Below are 26,727 nucleotides of genomic sequence, written 5' to 3'. Positions count from 1 at the left end.
GTAATGGAGGTGATGATGTAATGGAGGTGATGATGTAATGGAGGTGATGGTGTTATGGAGGTGATGGTGTAATGGAGGTGATGATGTAATGGAGGTGATGATGTAATGGAGGTGATGGTGTAATGGAGGTGATGATGTAATGGAGGTGATGATGTAATGGATGTGAAGGAGGTGATGATGTAATGGAGGTGATTATGTTATGGAGGTGATGATGTTATGGAGGTGATGATGTAATGGAGGTGAAGAAGGTGATTGGTAACTTAAAGATATCAGCAGCAGGTCATGATGAGATTGGTGCCTCTTTTGTGAAATCAGTGTCTTCCTCGATTACTGAGCCTCTAACGTATATCTTCACCAAATCTATGCAAACTGGTACTGTTCCTAAAAATAAAAATAAATGCTAAAGTTATCCCACTTTATAAATCTGGGGATCCAATATATTTTACAGATTATTGGCCAATATCCAGGTTGACTTTATATATTGTATATTGTGTTTCTTTGTGGTGTGGGCTTTCATATAAGCCTCTGTATTGTGGTCTATCACTTGTTTTCTTTGGTGCAAATACATTTGACTTAAATCTACATCTTTTCAGTAACTATAAATGTCGTTTTTACAGCTGTTTGAAGCTAGTGGACCAAACCCGAAAGTGAAAATCTCCACCATGTTATGGGGAAATGGGATACAGGAGAGGAGGGAGATTTGTTTTGAATGAAGCTTAGTGCTGGTGCAATTATTTTGGTGAAATTAAGGAAAGATGTCAGGGTTCTCGTGAAATCATTCATAGCCTCATTAAATAAAGGATTGTGTCTTGTGTGATAGGTGTGTGTGTGTATGTTTATTCAAATTAGCAACTGTTGCTAATCTATTCTAACAGTTTGAAATAAATCCTTTCCTGTTGACTTTGGCTTCCTGTCTGTAATGCTGGCGCTGACCTGCCCAGTCATGTTTGCCAACATCTCCATTGCGAAAAATGAAATACTGCAAATTCTAAAAACATTTTCACACTACTGAGACAATCCGAGCTGAACGGAGCTGTACTGTTCGGTTCAGCCCAGGGCTGAGCCCATTTAGTCGACTGGTCGATTGATTGGTCGATAGGCTGTAGGTCGACTGAAATCTTTTTAGTCGAGCAGTGGCAAATATATTTTATATAGACACCTGTCTGAGTGACACCTGTCTGGGTGACACCTGTCTGAGTGACACCTGTCTGAGTGGACTAATCCGTTGTGAAAGCCTTGGGGATGGCACACCAGTATCACATGTACTGTTAATTACTATAATTTCTAATCTACAATGTTTGTATGGTTATGGTAATTTCTGTTAATCCATTCAATATATTATTACAGTCCCACCGTTGTCATTGTAGGAGTGGACACGTTGTTTGCACAGCGCACAACCTAGGCTACACTATTTAGTTTCCATTTACAAGTTGTCAATTTATTAATTGTCTTTTGTTTGAAGGCTCCTGTCATTCCTGAGTAAGAACATGCATCTTATTACACATAGAACTAGGCCTAGGCTACCTGGCCTGTGTGCAAATGTAGGCCTATAAATGTTCCCATTTGGGGATCTGATACTGTTTCTGATTGTCGTAACTCACTATCTCTGTGGAGCTTCTCAAAGTCATTTTTCTTCACCTCAAAAAGCAAGTAAAATAAATATGTTTTTACATCCACTGAGAATGACAATAGGTCCTCAACGTGGCCTATTGGAAAAGTCTTTCCGGCGCTCGGGGGGGGGGGGGGTCACTCTCCCTTTCAGGGGGGGGGGGGGGTCACTCTCCCTTTCGATAACCACTCAGCGTGAAAGGGGAAAAAATGTAATTCTCTGATCAGGTGGAAATGTTTATTCAAAAAAAGGACTAGCTGATTACATTTTATCCCTTGAGCAAATAGCCTACAGCTAACAGTTGATACGTTGTTTCAAATGCCTTGCAGACAGGCCATGCATAGCCAACGTGATTTACAGGATATTTATTTTTATCAAGATGTTTTCTAACTGTGGGATGCAATGTTTGTATTACTTTTAGATTTGTATAATTTTAATTTGATATAATTTTGATTAATCACATGACATTGATTTTGAGATATGAAGACTTTATTAGGAATTAAATTAAACTGTTCCACGAAAAAAAAGCAAATGAAAATCATAACTGGCATGCAGATCAGTAGAAATGGTAGGATACTCAGCACTCCAAATGGAAATGGTAGGATAACTCAGCACTCCAAATGGAAATGGTATATATAACTCAGCACTCCAAATGGAAATGGTAGGATAACTCAGCACTCCAAATGGAAATGGTAGGATACCTCGGCACTCCAAATGGAAAAGGTTGCCGACCGCTAGCCTATTACTTGTTACGGGCAACATCAGGAGCGTAATGGCAGAACCTGTGGAAGCCAGCAGCAGCGGGCAGCGGGAGGAGGAGGAGGGTCGAGTAGGGAACAGGTTTTTTCTTCTGATTAGGCTATATTGATCTCTGGCGCCCTCTTTAGTAATTTGTGTGTCTTCATTTTTAATTGCAGTGCTTAAAACATCAGGCGGGGTATCCTACATATATTTGATTTAATTGAAACACATAGAGTGTGTCTATATATGGGGAAATGCATGTTTTAAAATTTCAACCAATCGATTGGTCGAAAGAACAGATTACTCTCAGTCGACCAAGACAGCCCTAGATTCAGCCTTGTAGTATGAATCAGTTTTAATTTAAACCTCCCCAGGTTCTCACTGTTTCCCTCCCTCTCTGTGTCTCTGTCACAGCGGCCCCCAGCACAGAAAACATGGCACTCTACGTAGGCATCGTCATCGCTGTCATAATGTGTCTGGTCATCTCCGTCATCGTGGCGCTCTTCGTCTACCGGAAAACCCACCGGGACTTTGACTCTGACATCATCGACTCATCAGCCCTCAACGGAGGCTTCCAGTCGGTCAATATAAAGACGGCGCGCTCAGGTGAGTAGGATGTGGGGCGGTGACTAGGTCCTAGCTTAGCCTGGGTACCAGACCTGTTTGGTCTGGTAGATTACCCATACTTACTAAGAAATGACATGGTATAGATTACCCATACTTACTAAGAAATGACATGGTATAGATTACCCATACTTACTAAGAAATGACATGGTATAGATTACCCATACTTACTAAGAAATGACATGGTATAGATTACCCATACTTACTAAGAAATGACATGGTATAGATTACCCATACTTACTAAGAAATGACATGGTATAGATTACCCATACTTACTAAGAAATGACATGGTATAGATTACCCATATTTACTAAGAAATGACATGGTATAGATTACCCATACGTACTAAGAAATGACATGGTATAGATTACCCATACTTACTAAGAAATGACATGGTATAGATTACCCATACTTACTAAGAAATGACATGGTATAGATTACCCATACTTACTAAGAAATGACATGGTATAGATTACCCATACTTACTAAGAAATGACATGGTATAGATTACCCATACTTACTAAGAAATGACATGGTATAGATTACCCATACTTACTAAGAAATGACATGGTATAGATTACCCATACTTACTAAGAAATGACATGGTATAGATTACCCATACTTACTAAGAAATGACATGGTATAGATTACCCATACTTACTAAGAAATGACATGGTATAGATTACCCATACTTGACTATAGAAATGACATGGTATAGATTACCCATACTTACTAAGAAATGACATGGTATAGATTACCCATACTTACTAAGAAATGACATGGTATAGATTACCCATACTTACTAAGAAATGACATGGTATAGATTACCCATACTTACTAAGAAATGACATGGTATAGATTACCCATACTTACTAAGAAATGACATGGTATAGATTACCCATACTTACTAAGAAATGACATGGTATAGATTACCCATACATGTACTAAGAAATGACATGGTATAGATTACCCATACTTACTAAGAAATGACATGGTATAGATTACCCATACTTACTAAGAAATGACATGGTATAGATTACCCATACTTACTAAGAAATGACATGGTATAGATTACCCATACTTACTAAGAAATGACATGGTATAGATTACCCATACTTACTAAGAAATGACATGGTATAGATTACCCATACTTACTAAGAAATGACATGGTATAGATTACCCATACTTACTAAGAAATGACATGGTATAGATTACCCATACTTACTAAGAAATGACATAAGAAATGAAATGACATGGTATAGATTACCCATACTTACTAAGAAATGACATGGTATAGATTACCCATACTAAGAAATGACATGGTATAGATTACCCATACTTACTAAGAAATGACATGGTATAGATTACCCATACTTACTAACTAAGAAATGACATGGTATAGATTACCCATATTTACTAAGAAATACATGGTATAGATTACCCATACTTACTAAGAAATGACATGGTATAGATTACCCATACTTACTAAGAAATGACATGGTATAGATTACCCATACTTACTAAGAAATGACATGGTATAGATTACCCATACTTACTAAGAAATGACATGGTATAGATGGTATAGAAATGACATGGTATAGATACTTACTAAGAAATGACATGGTATAGATTACCCATACTTACTAAGAAATGACATGGTATAGATTACCCATACTTACTAAGAAATGACATGGTATAGATTACCCATACTTACTAAGAAATGACATGGTATAGATTACCCATACTTACTAAGAAATGACATGGTATAGATTACCCATACTTACTAAGAAATGACATGGTATAGATTACCCATACTTACTAAGAAATGACATGGTATAGATTACCCATACTTACTAAGATGACATGGTATAGATTACCCATACTTACTAAGAAATGACATGGTATAGATTACCCATACTTACTAAGAAATGACATGGTATAGATTACCCATACTTACTAAGAAATGACATGGTATAGATTACCCATACTTACTAAGAAATGACATGGTATAGATTACCCATACTTACTAAGAAATGACATGGTATAGATTACCCATACTTACTAAGAAATGACATGGTATAGATTACCCATACTTACTAAGAAATGACATGGTATAGATTACCCATACTTACTAAGAAATGACATGGTATAGATTACCCATACTTACTAAGAAATGACATGGTATAGATTACCCATACCCATTACTAAGAAATGACATGGTATAGATTACCCATACTTACTAAGAAATGACATGAAGATTACCCATATTTACTAAGAAATGACATGGTATAGATTACCCATATTTACTAAGAAATGACATAGTATAGATTACCCATACTTACTAAGAAATGACATGGTATAGATTACCCCATACTTACTAAGAAATGACATGGTATAGATTACCCATAAAGAAATGACATGGTATAGATTACCCATACTTACTAAGAAATGACATGGTATAGATTACCCATATTTACTAATGGTATAGAAATGAAATGACATGGTATAGATTACCCATACTTACTAAGAAATGACATGGTATAGATTACCCATACTTACTAAGAAATGACATGGTATAGATTACCCATATTTACTAAGAAATGACATGGTATAGATTACCCCATACTTACTAAGAAATGACATGGTATAGATTACCCATACTTACTAAGAAATGACATGGTATAGATTACCCATACTTACTAAGAAATGACATGGTATAGATTACCCATATTTACTAAGAAATGACATGGTATAGATTACCCCATACTTACTAAAAAATGACATGGTATAGATTACCCATACTTACTAAGAAATGACATGGTATAGATTACCCATACTTACTAAGAAATGACATGGTATAGATTACCCATATTTACTAAGAAATGACATGGTATAGATTACCCATACTTACTAAGAAATGACATGGTATAGATTACCCATACTTACTAAGAAATGACATGGTATAGATTACCCATACTTACTAAGAAATGACATGGTATAGATTACCCATACTTACTAAGAAATGACATAGTAATATAAATGGTTATTATATTGCAGTGATGTAATTAAATCACTAAACCTCCAGTCCGAGTCGAGTTCCAAGTCCCTAGTGTAAATTACTTTCTAAATATAATCCGTTACAGTTACTAGTTACCTGTACAAAATTGTAATCGGTAACGTAACTGTTGGATTACCTCAGTACCGTAATCTGATTACATTCAGTTACTTTTAGATTACAGCAGTTGCACCATTGGAATACATAGCTGGGACTGTAGCCTACAAAAGCCCATTCCTACTCTTTTCCCGCGATTCATCAAACACATTTGGTGTGTCATCATAGTGGTCTCATAGAGTCGCTCAGGTGGAACAAATTTAAATTTGCGCCTTTTTTTTTTCAATTCTCATTTGAATGTCATTGAGAAAACATCCTTTCTGAATTTAAAAGTAATCCTCGAAGTAATCGTTTTGTTTTTTTCAAAAATATCTGTATTCTGATTACAATATTTGATCTTGTAACGTAAATGGATTACAGTTGCCAGTTATTTGTATTCCCTTACATGTAACAGATTGCATGTTATCCGTTACTCCCCAACCCTGCTCACAAGCTACTTATCATTAGTGTTGTAAGGCTAATTAGATAATACATGCTAGGTAACAGATGACATGTTATCCGTTACTCCCCAACCCTGCTCACAAGCTACTTATCATTAGTGTTGTAAAGCTAATTAGATAATACATGCTAGGTAACAGATTGCATGTTATCCGTTACTCCCCAACCCTGCTCACAAGCTACTTATCATTAGTGTTGTAAGGCTAATTAGATAATACATGCTAGGTAACAGATGACATGTTATCCGTTACTCCCCAACCCTGCTCACAAGCTACTTATCATTAGTGTTGTGAGGCTAATTAGATAATACATGCTAGGTAACAGATGACATGTTATCCGTTACTCCCCAACCCTGCTCACAAGCTACTTGTCATTAGTGTTGTAAGGCTAATTAGATAATACATGCTAGGTAACAGATGACATGTTATCCGTTACTCCCCAACCCTGCTCACAAGCTACTTGTCATTAGTGTTGTAAGGCTAATTAGATAATATATGCTAGGTAACAGATGACATGTTATCCGTTACTCCCCAACCCTGCTCACAAGCTACTTGTCATTAGTGTTGTGAGGCTAATTAGATAATATATGCTAGGTAACAGTTGCTGCTGCAGCTAGTATGTTGAATTATGCTAAATATATTTCTCTGACAACAAAGACATAATCGGTTGAGTCCATTCGTGAATCACCACTGGTCCGAGTCGGCGTCACGAGTCGTGGAAATCTTGACTTGAGTCTGAATCAAGTCTGAGTCCTGTACTCGAGTACTACAACACTGTTACACTGTATGAATTACATATGGAGGGGGGGTCATTAAATCAACCATCCCAAGCACCATTTGGTACTAGGTAGTTACCAATCGTGTGCAGAAGTGTTTGAAGCCAAGATGTCCTATGAGACATCAGGTGACGGCTAGTGAAGACAGTGCAGTAACATAAAGTGCTATAATTCTTCAGACAGCGTGATATGGAGTAACACAGTGTGTTTCAGTATGTTAATAAGAATATGAATTGCTAGTTAACTGCTCATTTAATCTAGATATACACTAATGTAACCATAATTAATATCCCTGATTTAATCATGGCTGTAATCGTTATCTTAGTTAGGTCTTTTTGTAGAGTAAAACATGTATATGCTGAGTGGTGCTGAGAGTGTAGAAATGGTTTATCTGATGCAGTATATATACTTTATCCTTAGCCTCCCGGAGAAAGTAAAATACTTCCTTCTCCTCTTATCATGGCTTTCTGTTTCCCTGATAACATCAAGATGTTTCCCTCTCCAGCCCAGATACTCAACGTTAGTAATTTCTGATAGACTTTCCTCTTTCCTTCCATCCTGTTGAGGGACGGCACATACCATAGAAATGGCCCCAAAGCACCTCCGACCACAGCCATTTCTCCTGTTGGTGTACAGTCAATATGACCGCCGCACCAGTCCACCAACCACATAGCATTATCTTGAAAGGTAATGTCCATTCTAGCAAATCTATTTCTGTGGTACATACTTCCTGATGCTCCAGTACTGTAGCTATACCACAACCATCCAAGTTTTCCTCTGCCATTGCAGACAACACACAATAACACCAAACCTCACCGGTACAGACAACACTTGATAACACCAAACCTCACCGGTACAGACAACACACAATAACACCAAACCTCACCGGTACAGACAACACGTGATAACATCAAACCTCACCGGTACAGACAACACACAATAACACCAAACCTCACCGGTACAGACAACACTTGATAACACCAAACCTCACCGGTACAGACAACACACAATAACACCAAACCTCACCGGTACAGACAACACGTGATAACATCAAACCTCACCGGTACAGACAACACACAATAACACCAAACCTCACCGGTACAGACAACACTTGATAACACCAAACCTCACCGGTATAGAGAACACATGATAACACCAGACCTCACCGGTATAGACAACACGTGATAACACCAAACCTCACCCGTACAGACAACACTTGATAACACCAAACCTCACCCGTACAGACAACACTTGATAACACCAAACCTCACCGGTACAGACAACACTTGATAACACCAAACCTCACCCGTACAGACAACACTTGATAACACCAAACCTCACCCGTACAGACAACACGTGATAACATCAAACCTCACCGGTACAGACAACACTTGATAACACCAAACCTCACCGGTATAGAGAACACATGATAACACCAGACCTCACCGGTATAGACAACACGTGATAACACCAAACCTCACCCGTACAGACAACACTTGATAACACCAAACCTCACCCGTACAGACAACACTTGATAACACCAAACCTCACCGGTATAGAGAACACGTGATAACACCAGACCTCACCGGTAGTGACCTTCATCAGCGTGACAGGCAATTCTCATTAGATCAGGATTTAAAAGATGTCGGAGACCAGCCATGCAGCTTTGTGTTATTAATCCCAGACTCCCCCTCACCATCCCACTGGTCTAAAGGTGGCCTTTACGTCTAGACTGAGGCATCTGTAGTCCACCGCTGTGAACTTTCCCTGCTGGTTGCCTGCCTGGTCTCTTACGGTGAGAGAAGAAGAAGACAGAGGCCGGATTAACATTCAAATCAGAGTGTGAATGAAAAGTGGAGATCTGAGATGGAATGCAATTTGGTCTGCAGCGTATTGTGTGTGTGTGTGTTTGAGCGCCGGGTGACATTTCATCAGCAGACCATCAGGATGTCAATCCGCTAGTGAAGGCTCATCTCAGGTTAATATTAATAAAGAATTCCGTTTTCGCCTTCCTCTTCCATCAAGCTTTTGGCAGTCTGTTGCCTGTTAATTACATTTCAGTGGGTGTGAATTGGCGGAAAGATGAGCTGGCTGGAAGAGTACAGAGACAGAGTGATAGTGAAGAAGAGGACAGAGACAGAGTGATGGGGAAGAAGAGGACAGAGACAGAGTGATGGGGAAGAAGAGGACAGGAGGGAGGGATATTGAGGGAGGAAATGAGGGAGGAACGAGAGAGGGAGGAAGGAAACAAGGGAGGAGGTGAGGGGAGAGAGGAAGGGAGGGGAGGGATGGTGAGGGAGGAGAGGAAGGGAGGGATGAGAGAAAGGTAGGGGAGGGATGGTGAGGGAGGGAGGAGAGTAAGGGAGGGAGGAGGGGAGTGATTGTGAGGGAGGAGAGGGATGGTGAGGGAGGAGAGTAAGGGAGAGAGGAGGTGAGGGCTGGTGAGGGAGGAGAGTAAGGGAGGGAGGAGTGGAGTGGAGGGATGGTGAGGGAGGGAGGGATGGTGAGTGAGGAGAGTAAGGGAGGGAGGAGGAGAGGGCTGGTGAGAGAAGGATGGTGAGGGAGGGGTGGTGAGGAAGGAGAGTAAGAGAGGGAGGAGGGGAGAGATGGTGAGGGTCAGATCGGTGTGCAGGGTTTCACAAACAAACTAAAGTAGTGGACGAGCTCCTAGTGTGGATGGAAACAGGATTATTAGCTAGTACGTCCCAAATGGCACCCTATTCCCTATGCAGTGCACTACTTTTCACCAGGGTCCATATGGAAGCAGTGCACTACATAGGGAATAGGGTGCTATTTGGTACATTACCAGCGTCTTTTGTCCGTATCTTGCCAAAGATGATGGATGGAACCATACACTAACAGACTCAGACAAAGGAATTGATGTTTAACGAATGTTCAGGTATGATGAGATCATACCTGGTTTCGAATGCTTTCAGCTTTTCATCAAGTCTCTGTAGTGCCTCATGGTCGGAGTTTGCACCTTTGGGACAATTCCATTGGTTCCACTGAGTTAGGAAATCTCATTCAAGAGCAACTATTGTATTTCAATGAAAACAAATATGTTGAACCTGCAAGTTTGTTCCATATACTGTACCACAGGTGAAGTAGATACATGATGGAAGCCCTCTTATGGATATACTGTACCACAGGTGAGGTAGATAAATGATGCCCTCTTATGGATATACTGTACCACAGGTAAAGTAGATAAATGATGGAAGCCCTCTTATGGATATACTGTACCACAGGTGAAGTAGATAAATGATGCCCTCTTATGGATATACTGTACCACAGGTGAGGTAGATAAATGATGGAAGCCCTCTTATGGATATACTGTACCACAGGTGAGGTAGATAAATGATGGAAGCCCTCTTATGGATATACTGTACCACAGGTGAAGTAGATAAATGATGCCCTCTTATAGATATACTGTACCACAGGTGAGGTAGATAAATTATGCCCTCTTATGGATATACTGTACCACAGGTGAAGTAGATAAATGATGCCCTCTTATAGATATACTGTACCACAGGTGAGGTAGATAAATGATGCCCTCTTATGGATATACTGTACCACAGGTGAAGTAGATAAATGATGGAAGCCCTCTTATGGATATACTGTACCACAGGTGAAGTAGATAAATGATGCCCTCTTATGGATATACTGTACCACAGGTGAAGTAGATAAATGATGGAAGCCCTCTTATGGATATACTGTACCACAGGTGAAGTAGATAAATGATGCCCTCTTATGGATATACTGTACCACAGGTGAAGTAGATAAATGATGGAAGCCCTCTTATGGATATACTGTACCACAGGTGAAGTAGATAAATGATGCCCTCTTATGGATATACTGTACCACAGGTGAGGTAGATAAATGATGGAAGCCCTCTTATGGATATACTGTACCACAGGTGAAGTAGATAAATGATGCCCTCTTATGGATATACTGTACCACAGGTGAGGTAGATAAATGATGGAAGCCCTCTTATGGATATACTGTACCACAGGTGAAGTAGATAAATGATGCCCTCTTATGGATATACTGTACCACAGGTGAGGTAGATAAATGATGGAAGCCCTCTTATGGATATACTGTACCACAGGTGAGGTAGATAAATGATGGAAGCCCTCTTATGGATATACTGTACCACAGGTGAGGTAGATAAATGATGGAAGCCCTCTTATAGATATACTGTACCACAGGTGAGGTAGATAAATGATGGAAGCCCTCTTATGGATATACTGTACCACAGGTGAGGTAGATAAATGATGGAAGCCCTCTTATGGATATACTGTACCACAGGTGAAGTAGATAAATGATGGAAGCCCTCTTATGGATATACTGTACAACAGGTGAGGTAGATAAATGATGCCCTCTTATAGATATACTGTACCACAGGTGAGGTAGATAAATGATGGAAGCCCTCTTATGGATATACTGTACCACAGGTGAAGTAGATAAATGATGGAAGCCCTCTTATGGATATACTGTACCGGTACAGAGTCAATGTGGAGGTTATATACAGGGGGTACCGGTACAGAGTCAATGTGGAGGCTATATAGAGGGGGTACCGGTACAGAGTCAATGTGGAGGCTATATACAGGGGGTACCGGTACAGAGTCAATGTGGAGGTTATATACAGGGGGTACCGGTACAGAGTCAATGTGGAGGCTATATAGAGGGGGTACCGGTACAGAGTCAATGTGCTGGGGCACCGGTTAGTCGAGGTAATTGAGGTAATATGTACATGGATGTAGAGTTATGAAAGTGATTATGCATAGATAATAACAGAGAGTAGCAGCAGCGTAAGAGAGGGGGGGGGGGGCAATGCAAATAGTCTGGGTAGACATTTGATGAGATGTTCAGTAAGGGTTCATGTTTGCATTAGGGGAGGGGAAGCTGATCCTAGATCTATACCTAGGGGAATCTTCACCCCAGAGCCTAATCAACTGCCACATTCAGAGCAGGTGTGTCTGCTAACGAGCTGCATATTAATTAGCGATCAGTGTTAATGTTCAGACCGAGTGTCGGGGCTCTTAATAAAAGTCCCCTGTACAGAAAATGCCTCATCCAATAAGTCTTGTAATGTAATGTAACTGAATCATTTGACCCATTGTGTGATTAGACATTTTGAGACAATAATTCCTAAATATAAACCTATGGTACAGACTTCCTGATGCAGTCTGCTCTTGATCAACCAGGTTATTATTGTGAACATAATTTGTTATTGATTTACACGTCTAAATAACACATTTTGTTAAATGTACATTTGGAATTTGACAAAACGTATTATCAATCATCGCTGACCTCTGACCCCCAGCTGACTTGCTGACCGCTCCCCCGGACCTGACCAACGCTGCGGCCATGTACCGCGGCCCAGTCTACGCCCTACACGACGTGTCCGACAAGATCCCCATGACCAACTCGCCCCTTCTGGACCCCCTGCCCAACCTGAAGATCAAGGTGTACAACTCCTCTGGCCTGGTCACTCCTTCGGAAGAGCTGTCTGACTTCTCCTCCAAGCTGTCCCCTAAGGTCACCCAGTCCCTGCTGGACAGTGAGAACATGAACCTGCGTAACCAGAGCCTGGCTCGGACCCGAGACCCCTCCTGCACCGCCGCAGGATCCTTCAACTCCCAGGGAGGACACCTCATTGTGCCCAACTCAGGTACTCAATCAATCCAATGTATTTTATCAAGCCCTGTTTCAAGTGTTTACTGTCACGTGCACTAGTGAAATGCCTTTTCTTGCTTTTTCACAACAATGCAGTAGTACAATAAAACATTTATTTAAAAAAAGTCAAATAGAACAAAAACACATGAGAAATATAAATAAGAAGAACACTAGAAAGTAAGCTATACACAGGGTCAGTTCCAGGGTCAGTAGCTATATACAGGGTCAGTTCCAGGGTCAGTAGCTATATACAGGGACAGTTCCAGGGTCAGTAGCTATATACAGGGTCAGTTCCAGGGTCAGTAGCTATATACAGGGTCAGTAGCTATATACAGGGCCAGTTCCAGGGTCAGTAGCTATATACAGGGACAGTTCCAGGGTCAGTAGCTATATACAGGGTCAGTTCCAGGGTCAGTAGCTATACACAGGGTCAGTTCCAGGGTCAGTAGCTATATACAGGGACAGTTCCAGGGTCAGTAGCTATATACAGGGTCAGTTCCAGGGTCAGTAGCTATACACAGGGTCAGTTCCAGGGTCAGTAGCTATATACAGGGTCAGTAGCTATATACAGGGTCAGTTCCAGGGTCAGTAGCTATATACAGGGTCAGTTCCAGGGTCAGTAGCTATATACAGGGTCAGTAGCTATATACAGGGACAGTTCCAGGGTCAGTAGCTATACACAGGGTCAGTTCCAGGGTCAGTAGCTATATACAGGGTCAGTAGCTATATACAGGGTCAGTTCCAGGGTCAGTAGCTATATACAGGGTCAGTAGCTATATACAGGGACAGTTCCAGGGTCAGTAGCTATATACAGGGTCAGTTCCAGGGTCAGTAGCTATATACAGGGTCAGTTCCAGGGTCAGTAGCTATATACAAGGTCAGTTCCAGGGTCGGTGCCAATACCATATTTACAATGTGCAGGGATACTGGAGTGATATGGTTAGATATCTATAGAGGTAAGGTGTCTAGGCATCAGAATATATGATTAACTTTTTACATCAACAGTTAAGTGCTTTACAGATACCCAGCCTAAACCTCAGAGTAAGCGATGCAGAAGCCCAGTGGTACTGTCATTTCTCTGAGCCCAATACTATACCTTCTAATACCTTCTAATGGACCTGGTTTAGGACTCACTATGAGTGTGTGATTATTGGATCCTATCTCCTCCACATCAAATAGCATAAGTGTATAAAGGCCTGTGAGACTTTTGCCTGCCACCCTGTCTTCTACCCTGCCTGCTACCCTGTCACCCTGCCTGCTACCCTGCCACCCTGTCACCCTGTCACCCTGTCACCCTGCCTGCCACCCTGCCTGCCACCCTGCCTGCTACCCTGCTACCCTGCCACCCTGTCACCCTGCCTGCCACCCTGCCTGCTACCCTGCCTGCTACCCTGCCACCCTGTCACCCTGCCTGCTACCCTGCTACCCTGCCACCCTGCCACCCTGCCTGCTACCCTGCTACCCTGCCACCCTGCCTGCCACCCTGCCTCCCACCCTGCCTGCTACCCTGCCACCCTGCCACCCTGCCACCCTGCCTGATACCCTGCCACCCTGTTACCCTGCCTGCCACCCTGCCTGCTACCCTGCCTTCTACCCTGCCACCCTGCCTCCCACCCTGCCTGCTACCCTGCCACCCTGTCACCCTGCCTGTCACCCTGCCTGCCACCCTGCCTGCTACCCGGCCACCCTGTCACCCTGCCTCCCACCCTGCCTGCGACCCTGCCACCCTGCCACCCTGCCTGCTACCCTGCTACCCTGCCACCCTGCCTCCCACCCTGCCTGCTACCCTGCTACCCTGCCACCCTGTCACCCTGCCTGTCACCCTGCCTGCCACCCTGCCTGCTACCCTGCTACCCTGCCACCCTGCCTCCCACCCTGCCTGCTACCCTGCTACCCTGCCACCCTGTCACCCTGCCTGTCACCCTGCCTGCCACCCTGCCTGCTACCCGGCCACCCTGTCACCCTGCCTGCCACCCTGCATGCTACCCTGCTACCCTGCCACCCTGTCACCCTGCCTGCCACCCTGCCTTCTACCCTGCTACCCTGCCACCCTGTCACCCTGCCTGCCACCCTGCCTGTCACCCTGCCTGCCACCCTGTCACCCTGCCTGCTACCCTGCCACCCTGCCTGCCACCCTGCCCTCTACCCTGCTACCCTGCCACCCTGTCACCCTGCCTGCCACCCTGCCTGCTACCCTGCCTTCTACCCTGCCACCCTGTCACCCTGCCTGCTACCCTGCGACCCTGCCACCCTGCCACCCTGCCTGCTACCCTGCTACCCTGCCACCCTGCCTGCCACCCTGCCTCCCACCCTGCCTGCTACCCTGCCACCCTGTCACCCTGCCTGCCACCCTGCCTGCTACCCGGCCACCCTGTCACCCTGCCTGCCACCCTGCATGCTACCCTGCTACCCTGCCACCCTGTCACCCTGCCTGCCACCCTGCCTTCTACCCTGCTACCCTGCCACCCTGTCACCCTGCCTGCCACCCTGCCTGCTACCCTGCCACCCTGTCACCCTGCCTGCCACCCTGCCTGCTACCCTGCCACCCTGTCACCCTGCCTGCCACCCTGTCTGCTACCCTGCCACCCTGCCTGCTACCCTGCTACCCTGCCACCCTGTCACCCTGCCTGCCACCCTGTCACCCTGTCACCCTGCCTGCCATCCTGCCTGCTACCCTGCTACCCTGCCACCCTGTCACCCTGCCTGCCACCCTGCCTGCTACCCTGCCACCCTGCCACCCTGTCACCCTGTCACCCTGCCTGCCACCCTGCCTGCTACCCTGCCACCCTGTCACCCTGTCTGCCACCCTGCCTGCTACCCTGCCACCCTGTCACCCTGCCTGCCACCCTGCCTGCTACCCTGCCACCCTGTCACCCTGCCTGCTACCCTGCCACCCTGTCACCCTGCCTGCTACTCTGCCACCTTGTCACCCTGCCTGCCATCATGCCATCATGCCACCCTGCCATCATGCCACCCTGCCATCATGCCACCCTGCCACCCTACCACCTTGCCATCATGCCACATTTACACCCTGCCATCATGCCACCCTGCCATCATGCTACCCTGCCTCATGCCACCCTGCCATCATGCCACCCTGCCATCATGCCACCCTGCCATCATGCTACCCTGCCATCATGCCACCCTGCCATCATGCCACCCTGCCATCATGCTACCCTGCCATCATGCCACCCTGCCATCATGCTACCCTGCCATCATGCCACCCTGCCACCATGCCACCCTGCCATCATGCTACCCTGCCATCATGCTACCCTGCCATCATGCCACCCTGCCATCATGCTACCCTGCCACCCTGTCACCCTGCCTGCCACCCTGCCATCATGCCACCCTGCCACCCTGTCACCCTGCCACCCTGCCCGCCACCCTGTCATCATGCCATCATGCCACCCTACCACCATGCCACCCTGCCACCCTGTCATCATACCACCCTGCCTGTCAGTGCCTATTTTCTCTCATTAGGGACACACTCTCTATCTCTTAGATACCCAGCCATCAGTTCATTGACAGTATTTCAGTATTGAATGGACAGTTTGTTGATAGTATAGAGCTTGTAGTTCTAAAACCAAGAAAAAAGTTACCTCTGGTTTGTTCAGGAATTAGGTCTGAGGTTAACACCGGCTTAGGAGATCTTATACGTTTTGTTCTGAGGTAATAGCAGTCCGTTAACATGACCTTTATGGATAATGAAGCCGTTATGTTTTGTTCTGAGGTAATAGCAGTCAGTTAACATGACCTTTATGGATAATGAAGCCGTTATGTTTTGTTCTGAGGTAATAGCAGTCAGTTAACATGACCTTTATGGATAATGAAGCCGTTATGTTTTGTTCTGAGGTAATAGCAGTCAGTTAACATGACCTTTATGGATAATGAAGCCGTTATGTTTTGTTCTGAGGTAATAGCAGTCAGTTAACATGAACTTTATGGATAATGAAGCTGTTATGTTTTGTTCTGAGGTAATAGCAGTCAGTTAACATGACCTTTATGGATAATGAAGCCGTTATGTTTTGTTTTGAGGTAATATCAGTCCGTTAACATGACCTTTATGGATAATGAAGCTGTTATGTTTTGTTCTGAGGTAATAGCAGTCAGTTAACATGACCTTTATGGATAATGAAGCTGTTGTGTTTTGTTCTGAGGTAATAGCAGTCAGTTAACATGACCTTTATGGATAATGAAGCTGTTATGTTTTGTTCTGAGGTAATAGCAGTCAGTTAACATGACCTTTGGATGGATAATGAGTCAGTTAACATGACCTTTATGTTGTGTTTTGTTCTGAGGTAATAGCAGTCAGTTAACATGACCTTTATGGATAATGAAGCCGTTATGTTTTGTTCTGAGGTAATAGCAGTCCGTTAACATGACCTTTATGTTATAATGAAGTTAACATGTTATGTTTTGTTCTGAGGTAATAGCAGTCAGTTAACATGACCTTTATGGATAATGAAACATGACCGTTATGTTTTGTTCTGAGGTAATAGCAGTCAGTTAACATGACCTTTATGGATAATGAAGCCGTTATGTTTTGTTCTGAGGTAATAGCAGTCCGTTAACATGACCTTTATGGATAATGAAGCCGTTATGTTTTGTTCTGAGGTAATAACAGTCAGTTAACATGACCTTTATGGATAATGAAGCCGTTATGTTTTGTTCTGAGGTAATAGCAGTCTGAGTTAACATGACCTTTATGGATAATGAAGCCGTTATGTTTTGTTCTGAGGTAATAGCAGTCAGTTAACATGACCTTTATGGATAATGAAGCCGTTATGTTTTGTTCTGAGGTAATAGCAGTCAGTTAACATGACCTTTATGGATAATGAAGCCGTTATGTTTTGTTCTGAGGTAATAGCAGTCAGTTAACATGACCTTTATGTTATAATGAAACATGACCTTTATGGATAATGAAGCCGTTATGTTTTGTTCTGAGGTAATAGCAGTCAGTTAACATGACCTTTATGTTTTGTTCTGATAATAGCAGTCAGTTAACATGACCTTTATGGATAATATTATGTTTTGTTCTGAGGTAATAGCAGTCAGTTAACATGACCTTTATGGATAATGAAGCTGTTATGTTTTGTTCTGAGGTAATAGCAGTCAGTTAACATGACCTTTATGGATAATGAAGCCGTTATGTTTTGTTCTGAGGTAATAGCAGTCAGTTAACATGACCTTTATGGATAATGATGTTTTGTTCTGAGGTAATAGCAGTCAGTTAACATGACCTTTATGTTTTGTTTTGTTCTGAGGTAATAGCAGTCCAGTCCGTTAACATGACCTTTTTATGGATAATGAAGCCGTTATGTTTTGTTCTGAGGTAATAGCAGTCAGTTAACATGACCTTTATGGATAATGAAGCCGTTATGTTTTGTTCTGAGGTAATAGCAGTCAGTTAACATGACCTTTATGGATAATGAAGCCGTTATGTTTTGTTCTGAGGTAATAGCAGTCCGTTAACATGACCTTTATGGATAATGAAGCCGTTATGTTTTGTTCTGAGATAATAACAGTCAGTTAACATGACCTTTATGGATAATGAAGCCGTTATGTTTTGTTCTGAGGTAATAGCAGTCAGTTAACATGACCTTTATGGATAATGAAGCTGTTATGTTTTGTTCTGAGGTAATAGCAGTCAGTTAACATGACCTTTATGGATAATGAAGCCCTTTATAGATTATGTTTTGTTCTGAGGTAATAGCAGTCAGTTAACATGACCTTTATGGATAATGAAGCCGTTATGTTTTGTTCTGAGGTAATAGCAGTCAGTTAACATGACCTTTATGGATAATGAAGCCGTTATGTTTTGTTCTGAGGTAATAGCAGTCAGTTAACATGACCTTTATGGATAATGCCGTTAACATGTTTTGTTAATGAAGCCGTAATAGCAGTCAGTTAACATGACCTTTATGGATAATGAAGCCGTTATGTTTTGTTCTGAGGTAATAGCAGTCAGTTAACATGACCTTTATGGATAATGAAGCCGTTATGTTTTGTTCTGAGGTAATAGCAGTCAGTTAACATGACCTTTATGGATAATGAAGCCGTTATGTTTTGTTCTGAGGTAATAGCAGTCAGTTAACATGACCTTTATGGATAATGAAGCCGTTATGTTTTGTTCTGAGGTAATAGCAGTCAGTTAACATGACCTTTATGGATAATGAAGCCGTTATGTTTTGTTCTGAGGTAATAGCAGTCAGTTAACATGACCTTTATGGATTTATGTTTTGTTCTGATAATAGCAGTCAGTTAACATGACCTTTATGGATAATGAAGCCGTTTTTTTGTTCTGAGGTAATAGCAGTCAGTTAACATGACCTTTATGGATAATGAAGCCGTTATGTTTTGTTCTGAGGTAATAGCAGTCCGTTAACATGACCTTTATGTTATAATGAAGCCGTTATGTTTTGTTCTGAGGTAATAGCAGTCAGTTAACATGACCTTTATGGATAATGAAGCCGTTATGTTTTGTTCTGAGGTAATAGCAGTCAGTTAACATGACCTTTATGGATAATGAAGCCGTTATGTTTTGTTCTGAGGTAATAACAGTCAGTTAACATGACCTTTATGGATAATGAAGCCGTTATGTTTTGTTCTGAGGTAATAGCAGTCAGTTAACATGACCTTTATGGATAATGAAGCCGTTATGTTTTGTTCTGAGGTAATAGCAGTCAGTTAACATGACCTTTATGGATAATGAAGCCGTTATGTTTTGTTCTGAGGTAATAGCAGTCAGTTAACATGACCTTTATGGATAATGAAGCCGTTATGTTTTGTTCTGAGGTAATAGCAGTCCGTTAACATGACCTTTCTTTATGTTATAATGAAGCCGTTATGTTTTGTTCTGAGGTAATAGCAGTCAGTTAACATGACCTTAATAATGAAGCCGTTATGTTTTGTTCTGAGGTAATAGCAGTCATGACCTTTGATTTATGGATAATGAAGCCGTTATGTTTTGTTCTGAGGTAATAGCAGTCAGTTAACATGACCTTTATGGATAATGAAGCCGTTATGTTTTGTTCTGAGGTAATAGCAGTCAGTTAACATGACCTTTATGGATAATGAAGCCGTTATGTTTTGTTCTGAGGTAATAGCAGTCAGTTAACATGACCTTTATGGATAATGAAGCCGTTATGTTTTGTTCTGAGGTAATAGCAGTCAGTTAACATGACCTTTATGGATAATGAAGCCGTTATGTTTTGTTCTGAGGTAATAGCAGTCAGTTAACATGACCTTTATGGATAATGAAGCCGTTATGTTTTGTTCTGAGGTAATAGCAGTCAGTTAACATGACCTTTATGGATAATGAAGCCGTTATGTTTTGTTCTGAGGTAATAGCAGTCCGTTAACATGACCTTTATGGATAATGAAGATGTTTTGTTCCGTTATGTTTTGTTCTGAGATAATAGCAGTCAGTTAACATGACCTTTATGGATAATGAAGCCTTATGGTTCTGATAATAGCAGTCAGTTAACATGACCTTTATGTTTTGTTTTGTTCTGAGGTAATAGCAGTCAGTTAACATGACCTTTATGGATAATGAAGCTGTTATGTTTTGTTCTGAGGTAATAGCAGTCAGTTAACATGACCTTTATGGATAATGAAGCCGTTATGTTTTGTTCTGAGGTAATAACAGTCAGTTAACATGACCTTTATAGATAATGAAGCCGTTATGTTTTGTTCTGAGGTAATAGCAGTCAGTTAACATGACCTTTATGGATAATGAAGCCGTTATGTTTTGTTCTGAGGTAATAGCAGTCAGTTAACATGACCTTTATGGATAATGAAGCCGTTATGTTTTGTTCTGAGGTAATAGCAGTCAGTTAACATGACCTTTATGGATAATGAAGCCGTTATGTTTTGTTCTGAGGTAATAGCAGTCCGTTAACATGACCTTTATGTTATAATGAAGCCGTTATGTTTTGTTCTGAGGTAATAGCAGTCAGTTAACATGACCTTTATGGATAATGAAGCCGTTATGTTTTGTTCTGAGGTAATAGCAGTCAGTTAACATGACCTTTATGGATAATGAAGCCGTTATGTTTTGTTCTGAGGTAATAGCAGTCAGTTAACATGACCTTTATGGATAATGAAGCCGTTATGTTTTGTTCTGAGGTAATAACAGTCAGTTAACATGACCTTTATGGATAATGAAGCCGTTATGTTTTGTTCTGAGGTAATAGCAGTCAGTTAACATGACCTTTATGGATAATGAAGCCGTTATGTTTTGTTCTGAGGTAATAGCAGTCAGTTAACATGACCTTTATGGATAATGAAGCCGTTATGTTTTGTTCTGAGGTAATAGCAGTCAGTTAACATGACCTTTATGGATAATGAAGCCGTTATGTTTTGTTCTGAGGTAATAGCAGTCCGTTAACATGACCTTTATGTTTTGTTCTGAGGTATAATGAAGACCTTTATGATAATGAAGCCGTTATGTTTTGTTCTGAGGTAATAGCAGTCAGTTAACATGACCTTTATGGATAATGAAGCCGTTATGTTTTGTTCTGAGGTAATAGCAGTCAGTTAACATGACCTTTATGGATAATGAAGCCGTTATGTTTTGTTCTGAGGTAATAGCAGTCCGTTAACATGACCTTTATGGATAATGAAGCCGTTATGTTTTGTTCTGAGATAATAACAGTCAGTTAACATGACCTTTATGGATAATGAAGCCGTTATGTTTTGTTCTGAGGTAATAGCAGTCAGTTAACATGACCTTTATGGATAATGAAGCCGTTATGTTTTGTTCTGAGGTAATAGCAGTCAGTTAACATGACCTTTATGGATAATGAAGCCGTTATGTTTTGTTCTGAGGTAATAGCAGTCAGTTAACATGACCTTTATGGATAATGAAGCCGTTATGTTTTGTTCTGAGGTAATAGCAGTCAGTTAACATGACCTTTATGGATAATGAAGCCGTTATGTTTTGTTCTGAGGATAATGAAGCCGTTAATTCTGAGTCAGTTAACATGACCTTTATGGATAATGAAGCCGTTATGTTTTGTTCTGAGGTAATAGCAGTCAGTTAACATGACCTTTATGGATAATGAAGCCGTTATGTTTTGTTCTGAGGTAATAGCAGTCAGTTAACATGACCTTTATGGATAATGAAGCCGTTATGTTTTGTTCTGAGGTAATAGCAGTCAGTTAACATGACCTTTATGGATAATGAAGCCGTTATGTTTTGTTCTGAGGTAATAGCAGTCAGTTAACATGACCTTTATGGATAATGAAGCCGTTATGTTTTGTTCTGAGGTAATAGCAGTCAGTTAACATGACCTTTATGGATAATGAAGCCGTTATGTTTTGTTCTGAGATAATAACAGTCAGTTAACATGACCTTTATGGATAATGAAGCCGTTATGTTTTGTTCTGAGGTAATAGTTTTGTTCAGTCAGTTAACATGACCTTTATGGATAATGAAGCCGTTATGTTTTGTTCTGAGGTAATAGCAGTCAGTTAACATGACCTTTATGGATAATGAAGCAGTCAGTTATGTTTTGTTCTGTTTTGTTCTGAGGTAATAGCAGTCAGTTAACAGACCTTTATGGATAATGAAGCCGTTATGTTTTGTTCTGAGGTAATAACAGTCAGTTAACATGACCTTTATGGATAATGAAGCCGTTATGTTTTGTTCTGAGGTAATAGCAGTCAGTTAACATGACCTTTATGGATAATGAAGCCGTTATGTTTTGTTCTGAGGTAATAGCAGTCAGTTAACATGACCTTTATGGATAATGAAGCCGTTATGTTTTGTTCTGAGGTAATAGCAGTCAGTTAACATGACCTTTATGGATAATGAAGCCGTTATGTTTTGTTCTGAGGTAATAGCAGTCAGTTAACATGACCTTTATGTTATAATGAAGCCGTTATGTTTTGTTCTGAGGTAATAGCAGTCAGTTAACATGACCTTTATGACCTTTATGGATAATGAAGCCGTTATGTTTTGTTCTGAGGTAATAGCAGTCAGTTAACATGACCTTTATGGATAATGAAGCCGTTATGTTTTGTTCTGAGGTAATAGCAGTCAGTTAACCTTTATGGATAATGAAGCCGTTATGTTTTGTTCTGAGGTAATAGCAGTCAGTTAACATGACCTTTATGGATAATGAAGCCGTTATGTTTTGTTCTGAGGTAATAACAGTCAGTTAACATGACCTTTATGTTTTGATAATGAACATGACCTTTATGTTATATGTTTTGTTCTGAGGTAATAGCAGTCAGTTAACATGACCTTTATGGATAATGAAGCCGTTATGTTTTGTTCTGAGGTAATAGCAGTCAGTTAACATGACCTTTATGGATAATGAAGCCCTTTATTATGTTTTGTTCTGAGGTAATAGCAGTCAGTTAACATGACCTTTATGGATAATGAAGCCGTTATGTTTTGTTCTGAGGTAATAGCAGTCCGTTAACATGACCTTTATGTTATAATGAAGCCGTTATGTTTTGTTCTGAGGTAATAGCAGTCAGTTAACATGACCTTTATGGATAATGAAGCCGTTATGTTTTGTTCTGAGGTAATAGCAGTCAGTTAACATGACCTTTATGGATAATGAAGCCGTTATGTTTTGTTCTGAGGTAATAGCAGTCCGTTAACATGACCTTTATGGATAATGAAGCCGTTATGTTTTGTTCTGAGATAATAACAGTCAGTTAACATGACCTTTATGGATAATGAAGCCGTTATGTTTTGTTCTGAGGTAATAGCAGTCAGTTAACATGACCTTTATGGATAATGAAGCCGTTATGTTTTGTTCTGAGGTAATAGCAGTCAGTTAACATGACCTTTATGGATAATGAAGCCGTTATGTTTTGTTCTGAGGTAATAGCAGTCCGTTAACATGACCTTTATGTTATAATGAAGCCGTTATGTTTTGTTCTGAGGTAATAGCAGTCAGTTAACATGACCTTTATGGATAATGAAGCCGTTATGTTTTGTTCTGAGGTAATAGCAGTCAGTTAACATGACCTTTATGGATAATGAAGCCGTTATGTTTTGTTCTGAGGTAATAGCAGTCAGTTAACATGACCTTTATGGATAATGAAGCCGTTATGTTTTGTTCTGAGGTAATAACAGTCAGTTAACATGACCTTTATAGATAATGAAGCCGTTATGTTTTGTTCTGAGGTAATAGCAGTCAGTTAACATGACCTTTATAGATAATGAAGCCGTTATGTTTTGTTCTGAGGTAATAGCAGTCAGTTAACATGACCTTTATGGATAATGAAGCCGTTATGTTTTGTTCTGAGGTAATAGCAGTCAGTTAACATGACCTTTATGGATAATGAAGCCGTTATGTTTTGTTCTGAGGTAATAGCAGTCCGTTAACATGACCTTTATGTTATAATGAAGCCGTTATGTTTTGTTCTGAGGTAATAGCAGTCAGTTAACATGACCTTTATGGATAATGAAGCCGTTATGTTTTGTTCTGAGGTAATAGCAGTCAGTTAACATGACCTTTATGGATAATGAAGCCGTTATGTTTTGTTCTGAGGTAATAGCAGTCCGTTAACATGACCTTTATGGATAATGAAGCCGTTATGTTTTGTTCTGAGATAATAACAGTCAGTTAACATGACCTTTATGGATAATGAAGCCGTTATGTTTTGTTCTGAGGTAATAACAGTCAGTTAACATGACCTTTATAGATAATGAAGCCGTTATGTTTTGTTCTGAGGTAATAGCAGTCAGTTAACATGACCTTTATGGATAATGAAGCCGTTATGTTTTGTTCTGAGGTAATAGCAGTCAGTTAACATGACCTTTATGGATAATGAAGCCGTTATGTTTTGTTCTGAGGTAATAGCAGTCAGTTAACATGACCTTTATGGATAATGAAGCCGTTATGTTTTGTTCTGAGGTAATAGCAGTCAGTTAACATGACCTTTATGGATAATGAAGCCGTTATGTTTTGTTCTTTTTTGTTCTTTGTTGTTGTGTTTTTTGTTATTACATAAATTCTTCAAAATACCCAAAAAGTGACATTAGCCGATGAAGATTATCTCATAGAACAAAATGTATAAGCCTGTTTTTACCAGGGACCTTATTTCCAGCGTTCATCCCAAAACGCCATTCATTTTCCTCATAGGCTTTGTCCAACGAACCATGGCGGAGTTAGTGCCTACAAAAACACGCCATTACTATTTCTCTCAGTTCGTTGACAGTGTTTCATACTGTATTGAATTGACAGTTTGTTGAGTGTTTCAGTACTGTATTGAATTGACAGTTCGTTGACAGTGTTTCAGTACTGTATTGAATTGATAGTTCGTTGAGTGTTTCAGTTCTGTATTGAATTGACAGTTTGTTGAGTGTTTCAGTACTGTATTGAATTGATAGTTTGTTGAGTGTTTCAGTACTGTATTGAATTGATAGTTCGTTGAGTGTTTCAGTACTCTATTGAATTGACAGTTTGTTGAGTGTTTCAGTTCTGTATTGAATTGACAGTTTGTTGAATGTTTCAGTTCTGTATTGAATTGGCAGTTTGTTGAGTGTTTCAGTACTGTATTGAATTGCCAGTTTGTTGAGTGTTTCAGTTCTGTATTGAATTGGCAGTTTGTTGAGTGTTTCAGTACTGTATTGAATTGCCAGCGAGTTGACAGAGTTTCAGGTTGGTGATATTGTCAGCAGGCTGCATTTGAAAGAAATAAAAATTATTTCACCTATATTTAAACTGGGTAGGCAAGTTGAAAACAAGTTCTCATTTACAACTGCGACCTGGCCAAGATAAAGCAAAGCAGTTCGACACATACAACAACACAGAGTTACACATGGAGCAAAACAAACATACAGTCAATAATACAGTAGAAAATAAGTCTATATACAATGTGAGCAAATGAGGTGAGATAAGGGAGGTAAAGGTGAAAAAAGGCCATGGTGGCGAAGTAAATACAATATAGCAAGTAAAACACTGGAATGGTAGATTTGCAGTAGATGACTGTGCAAAGTAGAAACACTGGGGTGCAATTTTTTTTTTTTATAAATAAATAAATACAGTAGGGGGAGAGGTAGTTGTTTGGGCTATTTATAGATGGACTATGTACAGGTGCAGTGATCTGTGAGCTGCTCTGACAGCTGGTGCTTAAAGCTAGTGAGGGAGATAAGTGTTTCCAGTTTCAGAGATTTTTGTAGTTCGTTCCAGTCATTCTCCAGCAGAGAAATGGAAGGAGAGGCGGCCAAAGGAAGAATTGGTTTGGGGGTGACCAGAGAGATATACCTGCTGGAGCGCGTGCTACGGGTGGGTGCTGCTATGGTGACCAGCGAGCTGAGATAAGGGGGGACTTTACCTAGCAGGGTCTTGTAGATGACCTGGAGCCAGTGGGTTTGGCGACGAGTATGAAGCGAGGGCCAGCCAACGAGAGCGTACAGGTCGCATTGGCGGGTAGTATATGGGGCTTTGGTGACAAAACGGATGGCACTGTGATAGACTACATCCAATTTATTGAGTAGGGTATTGGAGGCTATTTTGTAAATGACATCGCCGAAGTCGAGGATCGGTAGGATGGTCAGTTCTATGAGGGTATATTTGGCATCATGAGTGAAGGATGCTTTGTTGCGAAATAGGAAGCTAATTCTAGATTTAACTTTAGATTGGAGATGGTTGATGTGAGTCTGGAAAGAGAGTTTACAGTCTAACCAGACACCTAGGTATGTGTAGCTGTCCACATATTCTAAGTCAG

General features: G+C 41.1%; 1 protein-coding gene across 1 annotated transcript in view; it reads left to right on the top strand.

Annotated features, from left to right (window-relative positions):
* The window catches only part of unc5ca (unc-5 netrin receptor Ca), a 367,477-nt gene that overhangs the window by 305,508 nt on the left and 35,242 nt on the right, over nt 1-26,727 (top strand). The window contains 2 exon segments of the mRNA XM_029637116.2: nt 2,765-2,956; nt 12,683-13,030. Coding sequence (XP_029492976.2) covers nt 2,765-2,956; nt 12,683-13,030 — 540 coding nt within the window.

The sequence above is a fragment of the Oncorhynchus nerka genome, linkage group LG27, assembly GCF_034236695.1.
Source record: "Oncorhynchus nerka isolate Pitt River linkage group LG27, Oner_Uvic_2.0, whole genome shotgun sequence".
In the NCBI taxonomy this organism is placed as follows: Eukaryota; Metazoa; Chordata; class Actinopteri; order Salmoniformes; family Salmonidae; genus Oncorhynchus; species Oncorhynchus nerka.
This window is presented reverse-complemented; position numbering and strand designations above follow the sequence as displayed.